This window comes from Bradysia coprophila, chromosome II, assembly GCF_014529535.1.
Source record: "Bradysia coprophila strain Holo2 chromosome II, BU_Bcop_v1, whole genome shotgun sequence".
NCBI classification, from domain to species: Eukaryota; Metazoa; Arthropoda; class Insecta; order Diptera; family Sciaridae; genus Bradysia; species Bradysia coprophila.
In genome coordinates this window covers 10366983-10389658 of record NC_050735.1, presented here as the reverse complement: position 1 = coordinate 10389658, position 22676 = coordinate 10366983, and the positions used below count along the sequence as shown (strand labels likewise).

The window sequence follows — 22676 nt, the reverse complement described above, 5'->3', positions numbered from 1 at the left end:
TATTAAAATTTCAACCAAGCCAACTTTCAGGATTTTGTTTTGGAGAATTTCGAGAACTTTTAACAATTTAAAAGATTTTCTACAAACAAAAATTTCTGGAATTTTAGGAATTTAAATTCATGGAAGTTCTCGAAAATTCTATAGTTTTAGCATTTCGGACATTTTCAAGAACTTCCATATTTCCAGAATTTTAAGAATCTAAATTCGAGAATTTTCAAGACTTTCATGATTGTGTTTTAGCAATATTACAGTTAAAGTCAACACGATTTGTGTCTAAGTCAGCTTCAACTATTTTATAAGCTGTTTGACTCATACAATCACACTGCTTGTGTGGCTTAACGATTACCACACAAATGCGTGTGACTATCAAGCTCGTGTAAAGCCGTAGAGATTGTGTATTCGTATGAGTAGACTACCTGGTCAAACATCTAAAGCAAACGTAGACACTTTGATTGACTTTAAATGTACGTTGTTTTAAAATAATTGTAAGTCTACATTGAAAATGAATAAATACTTGTCATCCTCCTACTCCAACTAATGATTATACTCTACCTTAGTAAAGTAATCGAATTCCCAATATGTAGTCAACCAGTCTGATCATCCTTTTTTCATGAGCGCGTTGTGTTTTGCCTTATTTTCTCTCCTCGATATGCCATGAAAAATAGTACATTTTGTACCTAGGACTAAAAGCCTTTTTTAGCGTTTGAGAGGTTTGAATCGAATACGATAAAAAAGACTTTTAGTCTGTGGTACGAATAGGTATTTTCATATTGGACGGAGAAAAAGTGCGACGATGTCGCACTTTTCGGGTCCTTGGTACGAAAATTGAGTTTTCTTGAAGAATGGTGGAATGACACTTCATTCGAACTGTCACTTTGTTTAAATGTTTTCGAAAATGGTATGGGCGAATCCATGTTTTCGTACAGTGAAAAAAAAAGTCAAACCACAACATGTGCGCATAAAAAACGTTGTGTTCACCTCCGGGAGAAATAGAAAATTCCAACTCGCGCGAAATTACGGTCTTTGCTTCGCTCTGGTCGCAAACATCGCTCTAGCTGGAATTTCCTATTTTCTTTCCTCGGTAAACAGATAACTATTCTTAATTGGTTTTAGAATTCATGTCTCTATGTATGAGCACATCCCCATACCACGCCGAAAGCTCATCGTTTATTGTTGTCATCGCAGTCGATAGCAGATGATACGCATCCTTTGTGGTACATAACGTGTCACTGACATGTGATAACGGGATATGCGTTGACATCTTACGTATAATGGCATTTATCAGTTAACAAAAACCTTTTCAATGAACCAAATGAAAATTTAATGGAACTGATCTTGTTACACGTTTCTCGTCAATTAAGTTACGTTTGACCTTTCGATGGCTGACATATTTCAACTCCAACAAAAATTATGTCTAAACAAAAGTAAAATTCAAAATTTTCTATTTACGGATCAAATTCAATGTCCCAGTCCTATTCATCCATGAATAAATTAAATTCGTGCTGGCGGCGTATATGAAAACAAATGAAAAAAAAAAAACGATGAGCGAACAGAAAAGTTAAAACAAAAATTAAATGAAAACCATTCCCAGACTCTTTTTCAGCCTTGTTTACGGACTGAGAATGAGAATGTAGCGCAAACAAACCATGCCGCAAGTATCAAATGAATACATTTTCTCTGGTCTGGTTATTCGGCTGCAAGGTGTGTATGTGTACCAAAAGGTAGAACTGAAATATTCATTGCTGTTCGTGAAGTTCTAACATCTATTCAATCTAGCAACAACTTCAAAAAAAGAGCCACATTTTCCTTTGGCAGAGACTTTTTTTATTCGTTTATACGCTTTCTCCTTCGCCGAATGAAGGATTTAAAATCCATTAGTGTTATTATATAAGCACTTTATAGGATTTACGTTCTTTCCAAAGAAATAAATTAGATGGATTATTAGATGAATTTGAGAATTTTACAAAGACGAAGAAGAAGAAGACAAAAAAAAACCCGAATCTTCACTTCAACCAGATTATGTTATGCTATGCCTTTTATATGTTTTCGCTATGCTCTACACAGGCCATTTTACACCCGAAACCATATTGTTCAACATTTATAATACCCAGCAATGGCTCATGTTCATTCTACATCGCACACATCACCAACTTTTCTATCGTTTATTTTGCGTAAAATATCGTTAAGAGAACAACAACAACAGCAAATCTGGTGGATGATCTCAATTTCTTTCGTTCAAAACATTTACCATCGGAAAAAAAATGATTTGATAAAATTAGAATATAACCGACGAAGGCACACAAAAAAAGGGCAAACCGATAAGCGATGTAGTCTTAGTTGGAAGGAAAAAAAAACCAACAACAAAGAGAGGAAAATTTCGTATAATAAATATATATTTTAGGAGGATCAATACAATAAAATCTTGATTTGAGTTGACGCCTTACGGATTTCTTTTTTATTATGATAATACGTTCTTCACATGCAATGGATCGAAAGACTTGTGTTTTATATTGTGTCAATATCCGAAATTTTGTAGGTTTGTAAATTTGATTTCCTCTGAATGTGTTCCAATACTTGGCATACACTTTAAATAGCATGGAAAGTTTATTAACGATTGTCCCCACTCAATCCTTGTATCCATTATCGAATTAGGAAATGAAATTAAAAATTTTAAATTCATTCAGGAAGAGTGAAGAGTGAGAAGGGGGTAAACAACCTCAATGACATAGTTCCATATCGGATGTATTTAGTAAAGGGTGATTTTCATCATCACTTTAGCACGTTACGCCGTTAACAGTGTCATCTAAAAAAAACTTCAATCCAGAAAGCTTTACAAAGTTTTCCTTTTAGTACACTGAGTCGATATAGGTTGTTGTCTCAGCTAAATACTAAATTTTCACAAATTTCGCGTAATCGCAACCGCTATACTGGTTTTCAACAAATTTTTATCATTTCTAAAAGCACGGAACGCGAATTTTCTTTGTCTAATCATTTTTCTTGACTAGAATTTGATGAGGTTTTCAATCATTGTCAAAAATCTAATATTTCCATTGAGACTACGTCTAAAATATGAATTTTTCTTTCATTTTGCAGCTCTCCGAGCTGGAGCAGCGAGTCATCGAAGCAGAAGAACGGGCTGAAGATGCGGAAAGTAAGGTGAGTAAGAAACAGTAAATAATGGTTGTGGGGTATTTCATCAGCAGACTCGTGATCAACGAAACTTCGTACCTATTTCAAATTTCAAATACGAGAAACGTGAAATTCGACATATTTTCTGTTTTGGGAGTTGTTGTAGTTTGCAAATGATTCCACAGAAAATTGGTTTAACAAACGAAAACATAGATTTTAGTATTTTATTCTTGTTGCGAGCGCGTGTCTAACCAAAGTTCAGAAATTAAAGATCAAGATTTTCATTGATTCAGCGAAATTCTTGTGAAATCAATTACAAACCACAACAACTTCCAAATCAGAAAACATGTCGAATTTCACATTTCTCTCCCTGTAACTCGAACTCCATAGGGCTCTACAGCAACGTTCTTTGAACTTTATCTCATCTATTATTGGTCCGAATTCAGAAGAATCCAAGATTTTCTAAGAAAGGTCTAATGGATATCATGTCATTTAAAGTTTCGTGTCGTTTAAAGTTTCGTTAGCCACGGGACAGTCCATGTATTGCTTTTCAGCGTTCAGACCTTCTCGGGGTTAAAATGATTAGTCACTTTTTCGAGTGTTTGCTGGCCTCGGCTTCGCGCCTGGCTAGCAAATTTCGAAAACAAGACACTTCGACAGTTCCGTGTTTTATCACTTTCTTATCATTCTGTAAATAATCAAAAATAAATCAGACGTGATCGAGTAAGTATAATTACATATGGTCGTATACCGTCTACGAAAGTTTTTGCAGATTCGGTTGAGCAATTCGCTATAATTTGGTTTCGTAAAATGAGTTAAAATCTTTTAACACAAACAATGAAAGTCAAGTACTTGTAATGCATCGTAAAGTGTGCACTAGGACTGAATTATAAGTTTTAACTTCAATGACTGCAATGTTTCAAAACTAACCTCGTAATATTCATAAGATAACGAATGGGTGCATTTATCATTTTAAATTCCTGGACCCACCACCAACCAGTCTATGTCTACATTCTCATCGATTCATCTTTAATATTCAAATAAAATCAAAGCAATTAATTAAAATTTCTTTTCAAAGGGTAACTCCTGCATTGTAAATATTATTTCCCCTTAATTTTAAGGGGTGTATACATCACAATGAACGTACATACCACATTCATCCGTTTATACAGCGAGTGCTAAAATGATTATTTTCTAAAAAATATCCTGTGTTTGCGAGAAACATATTTCATTTTATATTGTTTCGCGCACCCCAAATATATTGTCCCTCATTTCGTCTGTTGTTCCACAATAGTTACACACACTCGCACACACACACACACACAGCTAACAATCCAAAATATTGATTTTTCCAATTGTAAATTTTCCCCTGATGTACCGTAAGCCATCTTGGAAAGTCCTTTTTTGACGTTCGTTTATACTGTGTGCGGTTTTGAGTTTTTTTCTAATTTTTCCAACGAATAATTAGAATATAAGAAAAATTTACAATAACTTCACGTTGTTAGTGATGACCTGTGTGTGTTTGCATATCCTACAATTGTGTATATTCTGCATAAATTGCAGCAAAGGATTGTGATTCTGGTACAAAGAAATGCTACCTTATGTCACAGACAGCTGATATCTGATTCAGATAGTAATTTTTACAAATTAAATTAAAATTATTTTCGTTACAATTAAACGTGTATAATACTAGTGAGACTGACAAAACAAATCAAATTGTGTTGTGAATATTTTTATCGACATTTATTTTGTATTGGACCAACGACAATGATACTTGGCTGAGTCGAAGGTGATTGATGTTGAAACGAGTTGGGGTTTTATTGTTATGTTGATTTGGTGCATCGTTTTTGGAAAATCAATCAATGCACTTGAGTTAGGCTTTTGTCTTTTTTTTTTGGTGTTTGTCATAAATCAGAACCTTTTTGGCAATGATCTGACCATTTAATTGTATTCCTTGCGTGTCTGTCAGTATTGAGGCTATTTGGTGTATCAGACATATTCTAGATATGGACAATTTAGAGTCCATTGTAAGGCTACTATTTACTGCATCGATCTGTCAACAGCAGGAACAGAAACGAGAATAAAATTCTAGAGATACAAGTCCTTGAAAGCTTTAGACGGCCGTAACATTAAATTTTTTATGATTATCGATTATCCTTATTAAGATGCTATGTTAGCCCTTTAGCATTTAAATCATTGCAAAATTGTATCGAATCTGTCACGTGATTTGATCTAAGCGCAGATTGATACAAAATCTATTACTTCATTAGTCTTAACATGTATTTTACTCTTATAAAAGAACCATAACCAGAGGTCATCTGTTACTTTGGTTGTCATTGTCGATAAAACAGATGATTCTTCGTAGAAATAGTAATTCACTCTTTGTCCAAAGCCATGTTCACTATTTGAGAAGTGCAAGCTTAACGCAAATTAAGTGAATGGCTACCAAAACCACTGTCTCAAATTATTCAATTCTTAGAAGATTTAAAAATGTAACATCTCATATAGATTATAGAGATTAATACGGATTATCTTCAAGATACGGTACTTTTAGACGTAATCTAGTCTAAGTTTCGTTAAATATTTCGTTCATTCATTCATTTGTATGAGATTTATTTGACGTGGATGGCATTTCCTAACATGGATGGCATTTCAAACGGCGACAATGTTACCTATCACCGGGAAGCTAGTCATACGTTTTTTCATGTACATTTCTAGTGAATTATAAGCGAAATAGAAATTGTAAAGGGATACGTTTGCAATATTCAAAAAGAATAAAACTAATTGGGAAAACGTTGCCCCTTGAAGTTTGACAAGACCATTCAAGGGTTTTATTAGTTAACCATTCAATGTAATCAACATTCGAATTCTTTGCCCGCTTTAAATGGTCTACTGACACTTAAGAAAAATTTTGCTGACCAGAAAAGACCACATTTGTTATTCAAAATGGTTGAATTGATGGCATAATTTCTGGAAGAAACAAATCGTACTACGTGTGGTATTGTAACTCATAGTCCATTCATTTCTAGCCATTCTCCAATTTTTTATTTTTATTTAATGTTTGGGAATGAGTATTTCCCTCACCAGCACTCACATTTTATTTCTCTCGAAGAAATTCGTATTTTCTTCATCTTTAAGTGTATAGTGCTACTGCAACCAAAAATAATATCAAAAAGAAACATTTCGATGATTAATGACACACTGTATGTAATAATGTGGTTAGTGCTGTTGCGGCTCTTTCATAAACGAAAATCTTTCGTACAATATATCCGCGTGCTTAGAGGTAGTTAACAGCATAGAAAACATATCTTACAAGAAGTCATGAAAAAAGAATGAATTAGAGATGAAATGAAAATAGAAAAATTGACTTAATTCAGACGATATGTCTTTATTAATGCATTCTCGCACACAATGGAAATTATGAAAATATATCACTTAAGACAAAGAGCCCACTAATGTACACTTACGGTCACACTACCAATAATGTCTGTCTACAATATTCTATTCTCATAAATAAAAGAGAAAACATTCATCAATCAGCCCAAAAGAAGTAAAGAAAAATAAAAAGAAAATTTTTCATGCGCGTGGCTTGCAGAAGAAGAAGAGAAAAAAAAGTGTGTAACACGGAACGATAAAGCCGAGAGAAACAGAAAAGAACTATAACCGAAAAGCCCCACTTATTATTACTACGAAATATCCGCATCGTTTGCATTAAATTACATTAAGCGTTCGTATGCTAAAAATAATTACTTTTTCGAGTGTCTCGTCAATGTGGAACTGATTTAGTGATGCGTTTGTTTCACAATTATGGCAAAAGATCTGTTTGTGACATAAAAAACGCCAAAGGCAGTGATTTTAAAGCAGTGCATATCTACCAACAGCAAACATTGTCCACTTTGATCTTAGTTTTATATAAATGCTTGAACTCCTCGTGAAATAATATTTCCTGGTCTTCAGGGACGAAATATTTTTAGACTAATAACTCGAAAATCAGGACCGAGGGCCTATTTTCAAAACTCCTGAAAATTTTCACAAATTCTTCAAATTCTCGAATTCTTAGAATTTACGAAAATTTCAAGGACTTGAATTTGAATAGTCCTAATTTGAATAGTTACTAATTTGTGTTACTCCGATGTTTCTATGTACTTCCTTACAATCAGGAACATGTCGAAAAGATCACATCCTGACAGCAACAGTTCGGTGAACCTTGACCTTTCTTGCTGAGGAAATTCATGACGAATATATTGGATCCGGAAATTGTTAATTTTTAATTTTTTAATTTTTAACATTTGTAAACTGCTCAACATCATTTTATGTTGCTTCAACGTCTGTATCGGATAATTTCCGATTTCGACATTCCTCACGCACGATTATCGTTAACCCCAAATTGAGTAAAACATTGAATGCCTTTGATTTATTCCAATAAAATCCCTTTCTGCCGGGTCCATTGCACCCTAAAGCACTCTACATAATTTATGGTAATTTTCAACCTCAATTACGATAAGCACTTCAGCTACAGGGCATAAAATCAACATCAATTTGATGTTAAAAAAAAATTGTGGTAGCACCGAACAACGACTCGCATCGTTTAAACCAGAAATGGTCGGAGTATACCACGACCATATTCTTGTTGAATTATTGAAAGAAGATTTTTATTTTGATTTTTTTTCCTTGTTTATTTTGCATGTTGCTTAATTTACGGTCGCTAACATTGTTATGTTGTAAAAAGACGAGATATGCGAACGAGTCTGGCTGTCGGCCAAAAGTAATATTACAAGCATATATACTGAATGTCTAGTCGTCGGGATATCCTATGACACAACGCATCGAATGTGATGGTAATGACAAACGTTCTGCTAATGAAATGCATGGAAATATAAATGAATCAATGAATCATATTGTTTTTATGATTCGTAATGGTGACCGTAGATGATTGACAGGTTGTCGCTGATGTTGGTTCAGTTAATTGAGTAAATGATACGTTCAGTCTGTGTCTATTAATATAAGCATTTTATTTTGATTAGTGCGAGTCAGTTACATGCTACGAAAATGTCAAAAAAATAATAATAACAAAAAATGATTTGTGAACTGGATAACTTGCATGTTCCCCGTTGTCCCGTAAAATGACGATATGCAAAACAGCGTAATAAATTACGTGAAATCGCCATTTTGTTCCAATTCAGGCACTTCGATATTTCCGTAGATTTATAGTCTGCAATCAGCTGTCGTATTTACAGCGAGAGAGCAGGTTGAAATTGAAAAAAATAAATCGAAAAATTATTTTCATTTATTGGATTTCTGCCAAACGAAAACGGAAGGTAGATATTTTCAAAATATTTTATTTCTTGCCTCTGGTTTCCTAGCAATATATGCAAGGTAATATCTGACTAACCAATCTATGGAATACATACATTCCCGTTTAGATTGTATATGGTGCAGAAATTACATTTTTTTTTTCATAAAAATATGCGGATGCGAATAATCACATTCTTGATATGAAAAAAGTTTCCCTTCATCAGATTGAAAAATCACTTCCTTCTGTTCAAAATAACTTTTGAAGTTAAATTTGTGCTTTGACGCTAGAATTTCGTTCGGATCATGGTACTGAATATCCGTAAACTTCTTCAAACGACAAGAATTTTATCGAAAAATCTGTTACTTCTATGGTTAAAAACTTGTTTAACGTTTCATGCAATAGTAGATTACGTCCTGGTTTTATAAAGTCAAGTGTGAGAATGTCAGCCGGAGCCGTAGGAAAGGGTGTCAATCATTCAAGGCTCAAAGGTCTTAACTGTTAATAAAATTATTCGGCTCACATTTCCTATTTTTCGGGGTGCAGTCACTGCACTGCAGTGAGTAACAGTTATTTACATAACAATTGATCAAAAGTTGTAAAGTCGAGTTTTCGTGTGAATTTTGTTGATCCGAGGCGCTTATCGGAGGTCGATAAACACACGAAAACTAGATGTTTCATTTCTATGCAGAGGAACGGATTTTACATGCTGAAGGCGTCGAAAGTAGAGCTTGAAACAATAATAGAACGGTTTTCGCTGCATGTAGCATGTAAAATCGTTTAAATGCCAAGGCGGTTTGCGACAGTGAAAAAATGCCTACCGGATACCGGACCTTGTATGTAATAGTACAATAAGTACCCGCAAGTACGTAATATACTATTACTTCAATCCCTTTGGCATATGTCTTCCTTTAAGGATTACCGACCTGATTACTCTACGATACAATGCCATACAAACGAGGAAATGCCATAAAAATGTTCAACGAAACAGTCAAAGAAGTGGGCAAATGATGTCACCCCATTTTGAGTAGTCGGTGACCCCTTCGGTTTTGCTGTATATAAGAGGACACAAGCCAGAGTTCATAGCTTATGCTTTCGTTGCTGTTCGCTAACCGATGACTGATTTAATTTCCAGTAACTACTCACTCGTCCATACAAAATGGCCCTTACAATTAATCTGCACGATCTCTTCTCATTAAATTATCGAATTTGTATTACAAAACTCGCCAACAACGTTCCATCATAAATATGGGTGTGCAGGCAATTTAATAAAAATTTAATTAAAACAGCACCAGCCTTCATACAACAATGTTGTATTTAAAGAGTATAGAACATTGTAATTGATATAAACACAAAAGGAAACATAATAATATATCGTCAGCCGAAAGTACTGTACAGCCAGTCAAACCTTCTTTTATTTTCTCTGTCAGTATCAGTTCAACTTCTTTACTACGCCACGGTTCATTGTTCGTTACAATCACCACGTTTTCTTTCTCATTTTTAGTCAATGTCCATATTTCACATCATAGGACTATAACAACCAGCGAATGCAATTCACTATATAATATAGAGATATGTATACATTCGGATGGTTTAGAACCCATGTCATACAACCACAATATGTCTGTGTGTAAAAAAAAGCGTGCATCGCGTTCAAAAATTGAGGAGAAACGTATACGTGTATCGCGTCGACGATACGACTACATGCATACGGTTTGTCGCCCCTGCTCGTCTCATATCTTTATAGCACATAAACCAACCGATTATATAGTTCGTCGCGACGACTATGCGATTCTTATTCTTGTCATCATCAACATTTAGTTGGTTACCGTTTTCCGTCGCGAATACTGATATCCAGGGCTCTCTGTTCAGAATCCATTAAGTCCGGTCCGTTTTGTGGAAATTTAAAATTTTTATTGAAAGTAAAAAAAAACCGGTTCGAGGAAACGAAGAAACAAAAAAAAAACAATTTTGATTACAGTTTCAACATTCAAAAGATATAATTTAAATATTAATTACCCTCATACACATGTTCCACAACAAAAATGTTCTTTGTTGCGTATGCATTTAAAATGCTATTTACTTAGCTGTGTGTAGTAATACCAAATGCTGTTGTGTGTTTATTAGAGAGAAAGGAAAAAAAATTATAAAAAATAAATTCTGATAAAATAACCCATGATTTTGATGTAGGGTGAATTTGTCGATTCGAACAGTAGCACCGAATAAAAGGGTGACTTGAAGTTCATTGATCGTTTGCATTTTGATTCCATTGTGCAAAAAATACAAATTATTCTCATTGATTTCCGTGAACCAAAGTTTCACTTTTTGTATAATTTTTGTGTCAAAACGATATAAATCAGTGTCATTTCTACAAGGATAATTACTACGGGTACATTGCGGATTGCATAAAAATGGATGACATGGAGCTATTCAAAATGAGTAATTTTTATGTTTCTTTTGCTTTTAGAAATTAAATGAATTTGTTTTCATTCAGACGAATTTTGTTTATTATGGAAACACTGATGAGTCATAATACACGTACATTGTTGATACCCTCAGATTTATTTCAACATTTAATCCGATTACAACGAAAAAATGTTATGGGGTTTGTTTTCACAAATAAATATTTATTATGCGCCTCTCTTAAATATCAAATTTCCCATTCAAATTTCGATACATTTGAGTCCTGTTTTATATTTATCGATTGGAGCTTATGTATACTGTTAAACATAGAGCAGGACATTTTCGCCGTTTTGTATTACCTTAAAATGGAATAGAGACGAGTATTTTACAAACGGCGAGCGCGTATGAGCCAACCCTGGTAAAAATAAAATTCTCAAAAGTTCGAAATACGTAGTCTCACGGTCTCAAGTCCCATGTATTTTGAGACCGTGAGACTACGTATTTCGAACTTTTGAGACTTTTATTTTTACTGTGGAAGGTTGGATTACACTAGTCTCTATTCGGCTAATTTTCTCAATTATGCATCTAAAATTTCTTATCAAGACAAAGTTGATTATTTGAGGCAGGTTCGTAGACAAAAGTGGTAGATGACCCGAAAGGTAGCAACCATGCAATAAAATGACTAAATTGAGATTCGAGAGTCGAAGACCATACTTTTCATAATTTATGGACTTCTTTCGACGCCATTAGCATGTAAGGTCCACTACATCCCTCGATAAATGCAATTAAACGTTTTTTGTGTGTTTCTTATCGATCTCGGCTCTATCTCGGACCATCAAAATTCACACGAAAACTCTCCTTTTCACCTTTTCATCTCAAGTTATCGGAAGCACTATTTAAAAAGTCTTGTTACACACATAGGAAGTCCCTATTAGGGACAACGACAAATTTGGTTTAAATTTCAAAAGAATGTAAAAGTCTTAACAGAACTCCAGATCCGAGGTGAAGCTAAAAGTCCAACCCTTATCATGATAAAAATCTAAGAAAATATTTGTTTGTTCTCATAGCTTTTATCTCATTGGTCGTCGTTACCCAGGGAGCTGTAAAACCGTTTCTAAAAATTCGATTCTTGCAAACATTTTATCAATAAGACGACCATTTCATGGGACCATGTGTGATCCCCCTGTGGGATAATTACTTTTAGGAATAATTTGGGTTTATTTCAGATATTTATGAACGATTTTTCTTATTTCTTATTTACAAGATCAGAGACAGGTATTTTAATGGGTAGTTAAATAAGCTGAGCAAGAAATCCCCAAAAACATAAAAAGTCGTTGGCCTCTTGACTCCCATTAATGACGTAATGATTGTGACGAACATGTTAAAAAATATGGAATGGCAAGAACTCATGTTTATCATAAAAATACTCTCACGCCACATTAAAACAATACGATTCTAAATTAACATTTTGTTCTATTCATTCTCTTCTATTTGTTCTCGTATTTGTCAGCTAAAAATTAATTAATTTCTTCACTAATGTTTACTATAACATATAACATTTATCGAATGTAATTTGTAAACTGCACCGCACACCCATTCAATTCATACAATACTCTCGTTCATTAAATGTTTTTCATGTTAAACTAACAAAACCGAACGAACAAAATAAATACGAACGTGTTCGATTGATTATTGCAAAAAAAAAAACGAGGAGAAAAAGAGAAAATTAAAACGATTCCAATCACAACCAATTCGCCATTCAATATTTATTTTAAAGGAAAATTTAATTTCGTTTTTAATATCTACTCTGGATACACTGCTGTGTTTTACAGCTTAGTTTTACGGATCAATGTGGAGGCATTATCTGTACAGTCCTATATTATGTTGTGTTGAACTATACAGTTGATGAAGTACAAAAGAACGACAGAACTTATCATTATTATCGAGACAGGGATGAAGGTATTCAGTTGAATTGATATGAGAGATCTGGTTCAATCGATATGCCATTAACAATAGAAACCATTTCGATTAGTTGATTGGCTTTTATAGAAAAAATTGTAAATACAGGAAAATCCTGAAATAAATGCCTGATGTGACGTGCTCACTTTTTAAAATCGAATCGTGGCCACCGTCTGAAATATTGAATGGCACCGGAAATGGAATTCGTTTTCAGTATAAAGAAACGTCGGGCTCCTGATGATAAAAGGTTGAATTGATTCCTTGAGAATGTCATAGGTTGAAAGGTTACACAAGATTTAGTTCATATCGACCTCACCAGAACGTTTATGAGTGTAAGTACCAGTGCCGTACTGTCCACCGAAAAGCGCACGGATCTATGGAGGTATATGGAAAGAAAATCAAATGCTCAGTTTGGCCAATCCTGAACTGCGTCACAAAGTTTGTTCGTTTGCTTGCGACGAAACGAAACGAAACGAAAAGTTTTAGAGAGAGACTTCAAACTTTTGGCTCAAACTTCTGAAAAAAAGTTGGGGAAATCGCGCGAATTTATTTAATTTTCATCGGTTTTTAAATAGGGAATTAGTTTTACGACCCGGCCCATCGAAAGTTGACTATTTTTACATAGCCCCCCGCGAAAATGATTCATTGCATGTGGACTATTTCCGGTTCACTTTTTTCATTTTCTTATGTAAAAATCAACCTTCGCATGGGGCAGGTAGTAAACCAGAATGCATGGGGTACGTCATCAATTCGGAAACGTGATACTCGCAAACTCACTTGTGTCGAGGCTTGTGTGTTTTTGAGCAACTTGCTTCAACAACTGTTTTTCGGCAATTGTAGTTGTATAGAAACTCACTACTTGTCGAATAGACAGTTACCCAAGCTCGCTGCTCAAAAAAACACTTGGGAGTTTGCTCTTATCACAAAATTGTTACCTCTTGTAATGAATTACTTTCGCAGCATCCAATGCAACCAACTATTGTAACGCTTGAAAATTGTTGATGCATTCCTTTCTAAGGGTAATATTGTACATACACAACTCTGACAAAATTCTCGCGAAAACTCGACTAAAATTCTAGGTTCTTTTGACATGACAACATATTGTAAACAAAGTTAGCTAAATATTTTAAAATTACAGTACTATCGCGCGAAGGCGGGGGTATGTACTTCACTAGTCTACAATATTGCTTTCAATTGAATCAATTTATTATTGGAAAATGTAATATGGTTCCAGACAGACGGGACTTTTATCCATCGCAAATTTTCTTATTCAATTCGTTTAAAATCGTTGAATTTATAGTAATGCCTTCGTCAAAAATTGATGTAACAAAAGAAAATAATTTTTCTTTTATTTCGTTCTTCTACATGCTTTCTTATCGTGACATACAGCGACATCTGAATCTTGTCGGTCCCCGTTTTTTCTTTCTTTAATTTCTAAAATGCATGCTCAATCCTCATTCGCAATAAAATACGAAGATAAACTTTATATTTTAAGAACTTATACGAATGGCATGGGAAAATAAAAATATTGTTCATTGCTCCAGTAAATGATCTTTTTTCTACATTACATATAAATAGAAATCCGTGCATATACGAAAAGTTGTCGTTCTCTTTTTAGGATTTTCTTTTTTTTTTTCGTCCAAAATAAATCTTCATATTAGGGAACAGTTTTTGTTCGTTTAGCTGACGATGCACATTAATGGCATCTCGGTGATTTCAAGAATATATCCCTATGTCAATGCTACATTTTAACATGCAAATTTTTATGCATACGTGACGCCTTTCCCTAAAGTCAGTCGTAAAAACAAATTTCCATAAAGTATTCCCACAGACATGGAGAAATAACTTGTTATTTTAAACATTTTCTACAGATCCAGTCAGATCCCTGGGATTTTTGATTTTGTTCTCCAAAACTTTGTAAATCAAACCACGCGATGGCATCAGAAATATTTATAAAATTCCCGTCTCATTCATAAAGCAGTTTTAAAGTGCTTTTAAATGCAAACGACTGATTGAATTAGACTCCATCTCATCTAACAATATTGTAATTTAATGACGAGCACGTCACATCTTCTACTTTCCTTCAATTTTAAGACATTAAAAGTTTTCCAGTAAGATTCGTTTAGTTCGTGAAACTTTCGGTGAAAGAATGCAATTCGAATTCTTGTCATAACGAAACGTCTACTCCGAACATGTCCGTAGTTCGAATTGTTTGGATTCATTAAATCTCTGCTGCATCTTTCAGTGGAGTGACTTATGAATATCTTAAAAGCATAGACTGGTAACGTCGGTATTTTAATCAATACGAACAACTGTAGCGTTGCACACACCAAATTCCCCACTCTGGTCGGATTCCACACCGCTCGTCTATTTTATTCATGTAAACACAATCTATGCTAAGAGCAGGCACAGAACCAACTCCTAGTAACTTTTCACTGTCAGAATCAGTCTGAATATTTGATACACATTGTGAATGGCTTTCAGTGTGCAGTCATGAGACGACAACAATTTTGAATATAAAGGGATCAGCCATGTGGAATAATTGCAACGATGATAAAATGTAGTGATGATTATAAGCGAAACATTAACGCGTCCTGTGTGAACAATTTGCTTTAGGAATCACTTTAATGTTTAAGTTGACGCTGCTTATTGTTGGGTAAATTGAATTGACTGGTGGGTGGATGAGGGTAGCAAAAGTTCAAAATACCTTTCACGTTCAGGAATTATTCAGGATCTGTGTGCTTATTCTCGCGATAGTTTTTCTTTTTCCTCTCATTTTTGTAAGTGGAATTCCCACTTTGTCAGATAACTCCAACATTTTCGTTCCCATAATGTAGCTGTAACACGAAAAAAAAACTTTTCTTTTTGTCATCTGTGATGCATTTCCACGGGAGTCACAGTCCCATATCGTTTACAAGTCTTTTACCTACGGTGACGATGTAACAATGCAACGTTACGGTTGTACTTTCCATCTTTTCCCCATAGATTATACCTTAAGCAAGTTGATGCCCCACAACGAGTGATTTTTTTAGCAAGCAAGTTTAAAAGTAATTTTAAAAGTTTGCCGTTTCTTTACGAACTGCAATGTTATACGAACTGCTGTACTTTATCGGAGTATAAAGCTATTATATATAGGGTGCTATCCAATTTATAGCATCGTTCATATAAAACTTGGAAAGTGTTTTGTTTGGTATTATGGGAAAAGTTTTATTTGTCTCACCAATTCCGGGGTCGGCGTAATAGTTTCGCTATTGCTAATGTTCATTTTTTCCGGAGGCTAGGTCACTTAACGATTATTTTTTTAGGAGAGAATAGTGGGGTGAAACATCGAACAATTTTTTTTGTTGCTGCCTCGCACATTCTTGATTTTTGTACCAGCCCTGTTCGAAAGTCGTTCAAACTGAACGGTGAAACAGCCATTTTTTAATTTTTCAAGAAATCGAAATTTAGGCAACATCGACATCTGTTATAAATTACTTCAATTGACATTGCAGTATACAGTCAGAGACAATGAAATTTTAGCATGAATTTGTTTCAGCTGTTTTTCAGCTGATACACAAATGCAATCAAAGCTGTTTTATATTGTTTTTACTGTTGAAGTTGCACTCGCGTGGTAGTGGTAAATTCTCTTAAAATTTATTTTAGGAGTCATTCATAAATTACAGTTTTTTATAAATAAAATATTTCGCCGAGATTTTTGGACGGCGGCAGTGTTCCCATAACGGATGCTGCGTTTCCTCGTTGTATAGCAACTGCAAGACGTTGAAATAGATAACTTGTTACTCGTTTTTCTTGTGTTATAATTGATATCTTGCTTCCAATCTTCTTTAACAATGCAAGACCTGCCGAACCAAAAATGCCTGATGTTTCCGTTGCGACCGGGACAAAAATGAATTGATCCATCAGATTATCGTACTTTTGATATTTTTCATTTTCAGCTCGTTTTGCGGCATAGCCTGGTGTGCGTGAATTTCGTTGAACGTATGATCTCGCGAATGTATCTGCACATGTAAGAGATTTTCCTTTTTCCCATGGAACAAGAGTAAGGCCGTCTGGCTTTTTTCCATCGGATCTAGAACACCCTGGTGGTTCACGTACACATGGTACTTCCGCTGATTTTAATGATCGTTGGATTAAATTGTTGGCCAATTCGTGTCGGGGTTTCGTACCGGTAGCCTTTGTGCATGACAGTCCATGTCTTCCGAATTTATCCACCTTAGAACCACAGACACATTTGTGCGGCTGTACAATAGCCAAACCGAGCCGTAAAGAAACAGAAATCCGAAATTCGTCGTTGCTCATGTGTGTTCCTGGTTGTGGGGAAGGAGGAGCTTCTAACCAAGCACCTGTTTCTTTAAACGAATTTGCCAAGAATCTTGCTTTGTCAATTTCATTGTTCAGAGAATTTTGAATGTTGATAATTTTCTCTTCGATTTCAAATGCTTCCCATGAATGTTGGATATTTCGAATCGACACCTCTGGTAAAGCACCAAACTGTCTACACCATAGTTAGTCTGCATTCACCTTATCAAGATCCGGTTGTCGGTAGTTTTCAGATAACAACTGATCAAGAGTGATATCGCCAAAACTTGAACCAATTTGAAAACAAGGGTTCGGCGATCCGGGCGAGCTATAGCACGTTGGATTCGTCTTTCAATTCTAGACAATACGTATCTTTTCTTTTCTTTTACTAATTGTGTACTCTTGGTGTAAATTGGTAAAATGCAGGCACATGTCATAGGGTAGGGAAAACACTTTTTTAGTATTAACTCGAGGTAGGCGATTTTTTAGTAGTTGAAATGTTGTGTGAGTGTGCGCCTCTAATAAACCTATCATTAGAGTATAGGCACGAGTCGGTACCACTGTACTTTCGGTAGTAAACAATGAAGGTATGGTCGAATTTCGTACAGTACTGTTGGCCTGCAACAGAATGTTTCCGTGAAACCGACTATGGGGTGTTGTAGCTGGACACACTCACTATCATCCCACGTAAACTAAACCTCAGAAAAATTGTGTTGCAGGCCAGGAAGTTGCACGAAGTAAAAATTTGTCCAAATTTAACCAATTTTTTCATAATTTCGAGTTCAACGAACGGCGTTAAAGTCTGATTGTGATCAAAAATTATCCTAAAGTTATGCTATTTGCATTTAGTGATCATATCATGAGTCCAGGAACGAAAAATGCCATTATTCTTTATCTATGCTCACTCACTAGAGTGGTGTTTTTCCGTATGTCTGAAAATTTCAATTTCAAATCTCTTCAAAATATGGTGTTAACTAGCTGATTCCAATTTTTTTTTTTACATTTTTGGAATCATTTTAGTGGTCCGGAAAAATCGTCAAATTTTGTATGGGAATCGCCGAACCCTAGTATTGATTTTCCCCAAAATTGGTTCAAGTTTTGGCGATATCACTCTTAAACAGTTTTGATTGTTTGTGTGGATCAGCTGGAAAACAGCTGAAGGGAATTCTTGCCAAAATTTCACTGATTCTAACTGTAGACAATTTCCGGAAATTCTGTGGTACTCCATTGTATCTAAATGATATTTTATGACAATTTCTATGGTGTGTTACACCTGAGAGTGAAGGCTACTGTTTTTAGTTTCAGAAGATAAATATCTCTTTCGGAAAAAATTGTGTTTACAATTGCGTAATAACGTCCCCAGTCAATCGATTTAAATTGTGTACATTGCATTCCAATTCGTATGAATCGCTTTGGTACAGCAATTGGTATGCTTTGTATATGAAAACTTTAGCGGAAAAAGGATACCACTGAAAACATATAACAGTTCGTAGTGAATGCAATTTAAGTTGAAATTAATTAAAACAAACAAGACTGAAAAGCCAGACCAACGTTAAATAATTTGCTGGGATACTCATGTGTGGTATTTTCCGCAAAGCTAACTTTCTACTTCACTTCAATTTAACTGATTGCCTTTTACATCGCAACGTACAACCCGTTCAAATAGAAGAAAATGCACATGTCGACAGACCTTTCAATTTCTTTGTCTGTTTGGGAAGATTCATACTTTCAAATGTAGTTTGAACATTCAAGAATGTTTTTGTCGTCAATGCAAATTATTGTAAATTATTGTGTACGAAGAGCGAAGCTTGAGATTGTCTGTTTGTGTAAACACTCTCCGAATGTAAACACACTCATTCGATGGAGCAGTTTATTTTCGATTTGAAAGTTTTTATTAAAACAAGCAGGAAAATATTTTTGCGCTGTGTTTATGAGTTTGTTTTGCTGTTATGTTTGTTGGGATTCCTAACTGTAACGATTCTATTTTGATTTTGTTTAGGTGCGGGCCATGGAACAAAGATTGACTGAATGGCCCAAGACCGCTCCAAGCTCACAAGGGTCATCAACCGATACAGAAAAAACAATAACACAGCTTGAAGTGCAGGTGGAAGAGCAACGTTTACTCCGTTTACACGACGCAAAGCAGGTCGAAGCAAAGGCAGCTAAAATCAAAGAGTGGGTGACTAATAAGTTGCGAGAATTAGAGGAACAAAATCAGGTGTTACGCGAACAAAACGTTAAGTGCAATCAGCAATTAGAGTTGTTAAGGTATGTATCGAACAGTCTGGACTGTGCAGAAGTAGTTTTCATTGTGGAAATTTATTTAATTTACAGAAATCACATAGCCACCCAGAGTAATCGAAATAGTATCCAACAACCCGTTCGTAGCAGCTTAAGTCTAGACGTACGTGATCTGAAACATCGAAACAGTCGACGGCGAAGTGAATCGTTAGATCCACCTGAAAATAGAACCCTACAATTGCATCATCGAAGAAATCTGTCAATGGAGCCACAAGAGTTGGCCAGAGATTTGGCGGCTGCCGTAGACGGCCTGAATCTGATTCCCCTCGCCCCCAAAAATGCTGCAGGAGACGATCCGGCACATGATTACGCTGAAATTTACACACCATCCCGAGAAAAAGCACCATTGTGGTTGAAAGGTGGACCGCCCAGTGGTGGTTCAAGCACAACGACATCAGATTCTGCCCACGATATCGGAACGCCACGCCCTCCAACACCACCGTTGCACAGATTTCCCAGTTGGGAAGCAAAAATTTATCAAGTGGCTAGTGATGGCTTAGCAGCAGGCGATGAGAATGAATCGCAAGAACAAGAAAATGGTTTGGTTAACAGTGTGGGAATTACATCCAGATCACAAACAGCATCTGGAGGATACTGTGATATTAGTGTACCCGTTTATGCGACTGTGAAGGGGGTAAGTTCTCCATCGAAAGTAATCGAAGGCTTTACGTAATCAATCAAAAACACTTTGCAGCGAGCTTCCCAAATTCGTTCCATGCCCTTTACCGGCGACTCAAGTGACGACTCAAGCGATGGCGAAGATCACGCCGTCATGATGAACTGCATAACATCAACCCATAACTCACACAATTCATCCAGCACAGATAATACCGAGACAAGTACTTCGGGTAGTGCATCAAGTCCTTCCAAAAGTCTCAAAACATCATCTAGCTTAAGTCCGGCCAAACGAAGTGGTTCCGAAAGTCCAAAACATCCGAAAGGAAGAGGTCAGTATAACAATCGAAGACGTTTTGCGACGATGAGCTTTGCTTCTTGTGTGTGTTAATATGAAATGTGTTGTTCTTGGTGACGGGTTTCTTTGCGTTTTGTTTTGTCTATTTGGAGTTTTCTTTATTTTTGCGTGATTAAATGGACCAAGAACGTAACCGTTTCTTGACACCCAAGTAATTTCAGATACTTCATTTGAATCAGGCATGTCCGACGATTACGCAATACCACCGGATGCTTTGTCCCAGGCTGAATCATCGTGTATGGATGCATCAATGCCATCGTTTATGATGCGTGCATCGTATGCTGATTCTCCGAACAAAAAGCTGGAATCATTGGAAAAGGTTTGTGTTTGGGATATATTTGGTCATTGAATTTCGGTCTTGACACTAAACTGAATTTAATTTCGCGCAGATCGGTCATCTGGCTAAACTTGGTGGCAAACTGAAAACGTGGCGTAAGAGATGGTTCGTTCTGAAAAATGGCAGCTTAAATTATTGGAAGAGTCAAAATGACGTCAATCGGTACGCCAGTCGATCAAAACCTGTTTGATTGTAACACTCAATTTCCTCTGTATTCCCATGTTGCAGAAAGCCTCAGGGGCAAATCATTTTGGACGATCTGTGTCGAATCATTCGGAACGAGGGTGCACCAACATTCGAAATTGATACGGGGAAGAAAATTTATTATTTGACGGCCGATTCGAATGCCACGATGGACGATTGGATAAGGGTGCTGCAGAATGTGCAACGGCGGAATGCCACCAAATTGCTGCTAAGTCGAGACGATCAAAAGGCAACGGTGCAAGGATGGGTGACCAAGGTGAAAAATGGTCATGCAAAGAAATGCTGGAGCGTACTGCTTGGAAAAATGTTTTTGTATTTCAAAGCACCAGGGGAGACGGTAGGATTTACTTGAATCGTTTTCTTAATCTGTTGCATCCAATCAAACTTCCGTCGCTTCCATTCCAGAATCCACTCGGTCAAATTAACATGAGGGACGCTCGCGTCGAAGAAGTGGAACACGTATCCGATTCCGATTCGGAGGAACGTGAAGATGTTGGCCAAAGTCAGGCCAGGCTGACCGTTGCCATTTATCCAGCGCATCAGGGTCCAACGTATCTAATCTTACCGGGCAAACAAGAACGCGACAATTGGTTGTATCATTTGACGGTAGTATCCGGAGGTGGTCCGAACGCCGGCACACAATACGAACAATTGGTTCAAAAGCTTATGGAAACGGATGGTGATCCGAGTAAGAGATTGCGACGAGAAAAGATAAAAAACATTTTTCGCTTCAATTTCTGAGCAAACTTTCCTTTCCAGATTGTGTGATCTGGCGGCATCCGATTTTGTTGCACACGAAGGAGCAAATTACGTCCCCACTGTCTTCATTACATTCCGAAATGCTACAAGCCGAAGCCATTAAGCTGTTTAAGGTTTTTCCATTCACTCGATGCGCCTTTGTAGCAAATCTAACACTTCGCGTTCACTTGCGCGATAAATTCCTTTTCAGAGTTGCCAACTATTCATGTCAGTCGCCGTCAATCAGCCCGGTGTCGATTATCACGTCGTACTAGCCCAAAATGCATTGCAACAATGTTTGGACATGCCGGAACTGCAGGCCGAATTGATATGTACATTGGTGAAACAGACTAGTCGACACACCGGCCAAAAGCTTGGAGTCGGGGTCCAGGTAAACAAGCGACTGGGCAAGCAAACGCGTGTAAGTGGTTGGCGCTTCAATGTGCTTTTTATCTTTTTGAGTTTGATTCATTGAATGTGAGACAAAATCCCCGGAATACAAAATCCGAATTGATGGACATGATTCGAACACATTTTGCGGAATTTCGTTTCGAATCATGTTCATCATATTGTTTGAGGCGATCATAATCGCGTGTGTCCCCATCTAAATTGAAAGTGAATGTAAAATCTGTTATCCTTTAAGTTTGCGAAACAGCATCACCCTGCTTGCTACTGCTACAGCTAAACTTAGTTCCTTTCTTATAAATAGAAAAAAATATTTTAAATTTTACACCGACGTGCCGTTCGGTACAAGCACCTTTATACAATGTTTTGCATGCCTTATCAACCTTATCATAGCCTCATATCATTTAGAACATCTGAATCATAGATTTTTCTTTGAACGAGTTGCGAATGCGGTTACGAGGATATTCCAATGTTCAATTGAAAATTTTTTGAACAATTTTTTGTCCTCGATGAATTTGGTACAAAGTTTCCTCTTTTTAAAATGCTTCAAAGTGTCTACAGAAATCGATGTCGAAACAGGAATACTTCCGAACGATCTGAGGGTCTCAGTTTGTTAAAAGTACACTCGGGCT

At 36.1% G+C, this 22676-nt stretch overlaps 1 protein-coding gene across 15 annotated transcripts in view; it reads left to right on the top strand.

Annotated features, from left to right (window-relative positions):
- Positions 1-22676, top strand: part of LOC119072068 (uncharacterized protein CG43867) — a 178504-nt gene that overhangs the window by 147318 nt on the left and 8510 nt on the right. For 5 of the 15 annotated variants that reach the window (XM_037177217.1, XM_037177256.1, XM_037177206.1 and 2 more), the window contains 10 exons: positions 3094-3156; positions 19086-19354; positions 19421-20021; positions 20082-20334; positions 20513-20679; positions 20750-20859; positions 20926-21238; positions 21307-21589; positions 21661-21773; positions 21851-22060. In XM_037177217.1, coding sequence (XP_037033112.1) covers positions 3094-3156; positions 19086-19354; positions 19421-20021; positions 20082-20334; positions 20513-20679; positions 20750-20859; positions 20926-21238; positions 21307-21589; positions 21661-21773; positions 21851-22060 — 2382 coding nt within the window. Of the gene's footprint in view, positions 1-3093; positions 3157-4566; positions 4919-10582; positions 10862-19085; positions 19355-19420; positions 20022-20081; positions 20335-20512; positions 20680-20749; positions 20860-20925; positions 21239-21306; positions 21590-21660; positions 21774-21850; positions 22061-22676 lie in introns of those variants that run through there. The other 10 variants (XM_037177249.1, XM_037177273.1, XM_037177281.1 and 7 more) reach the window with 6 other exon arrangements.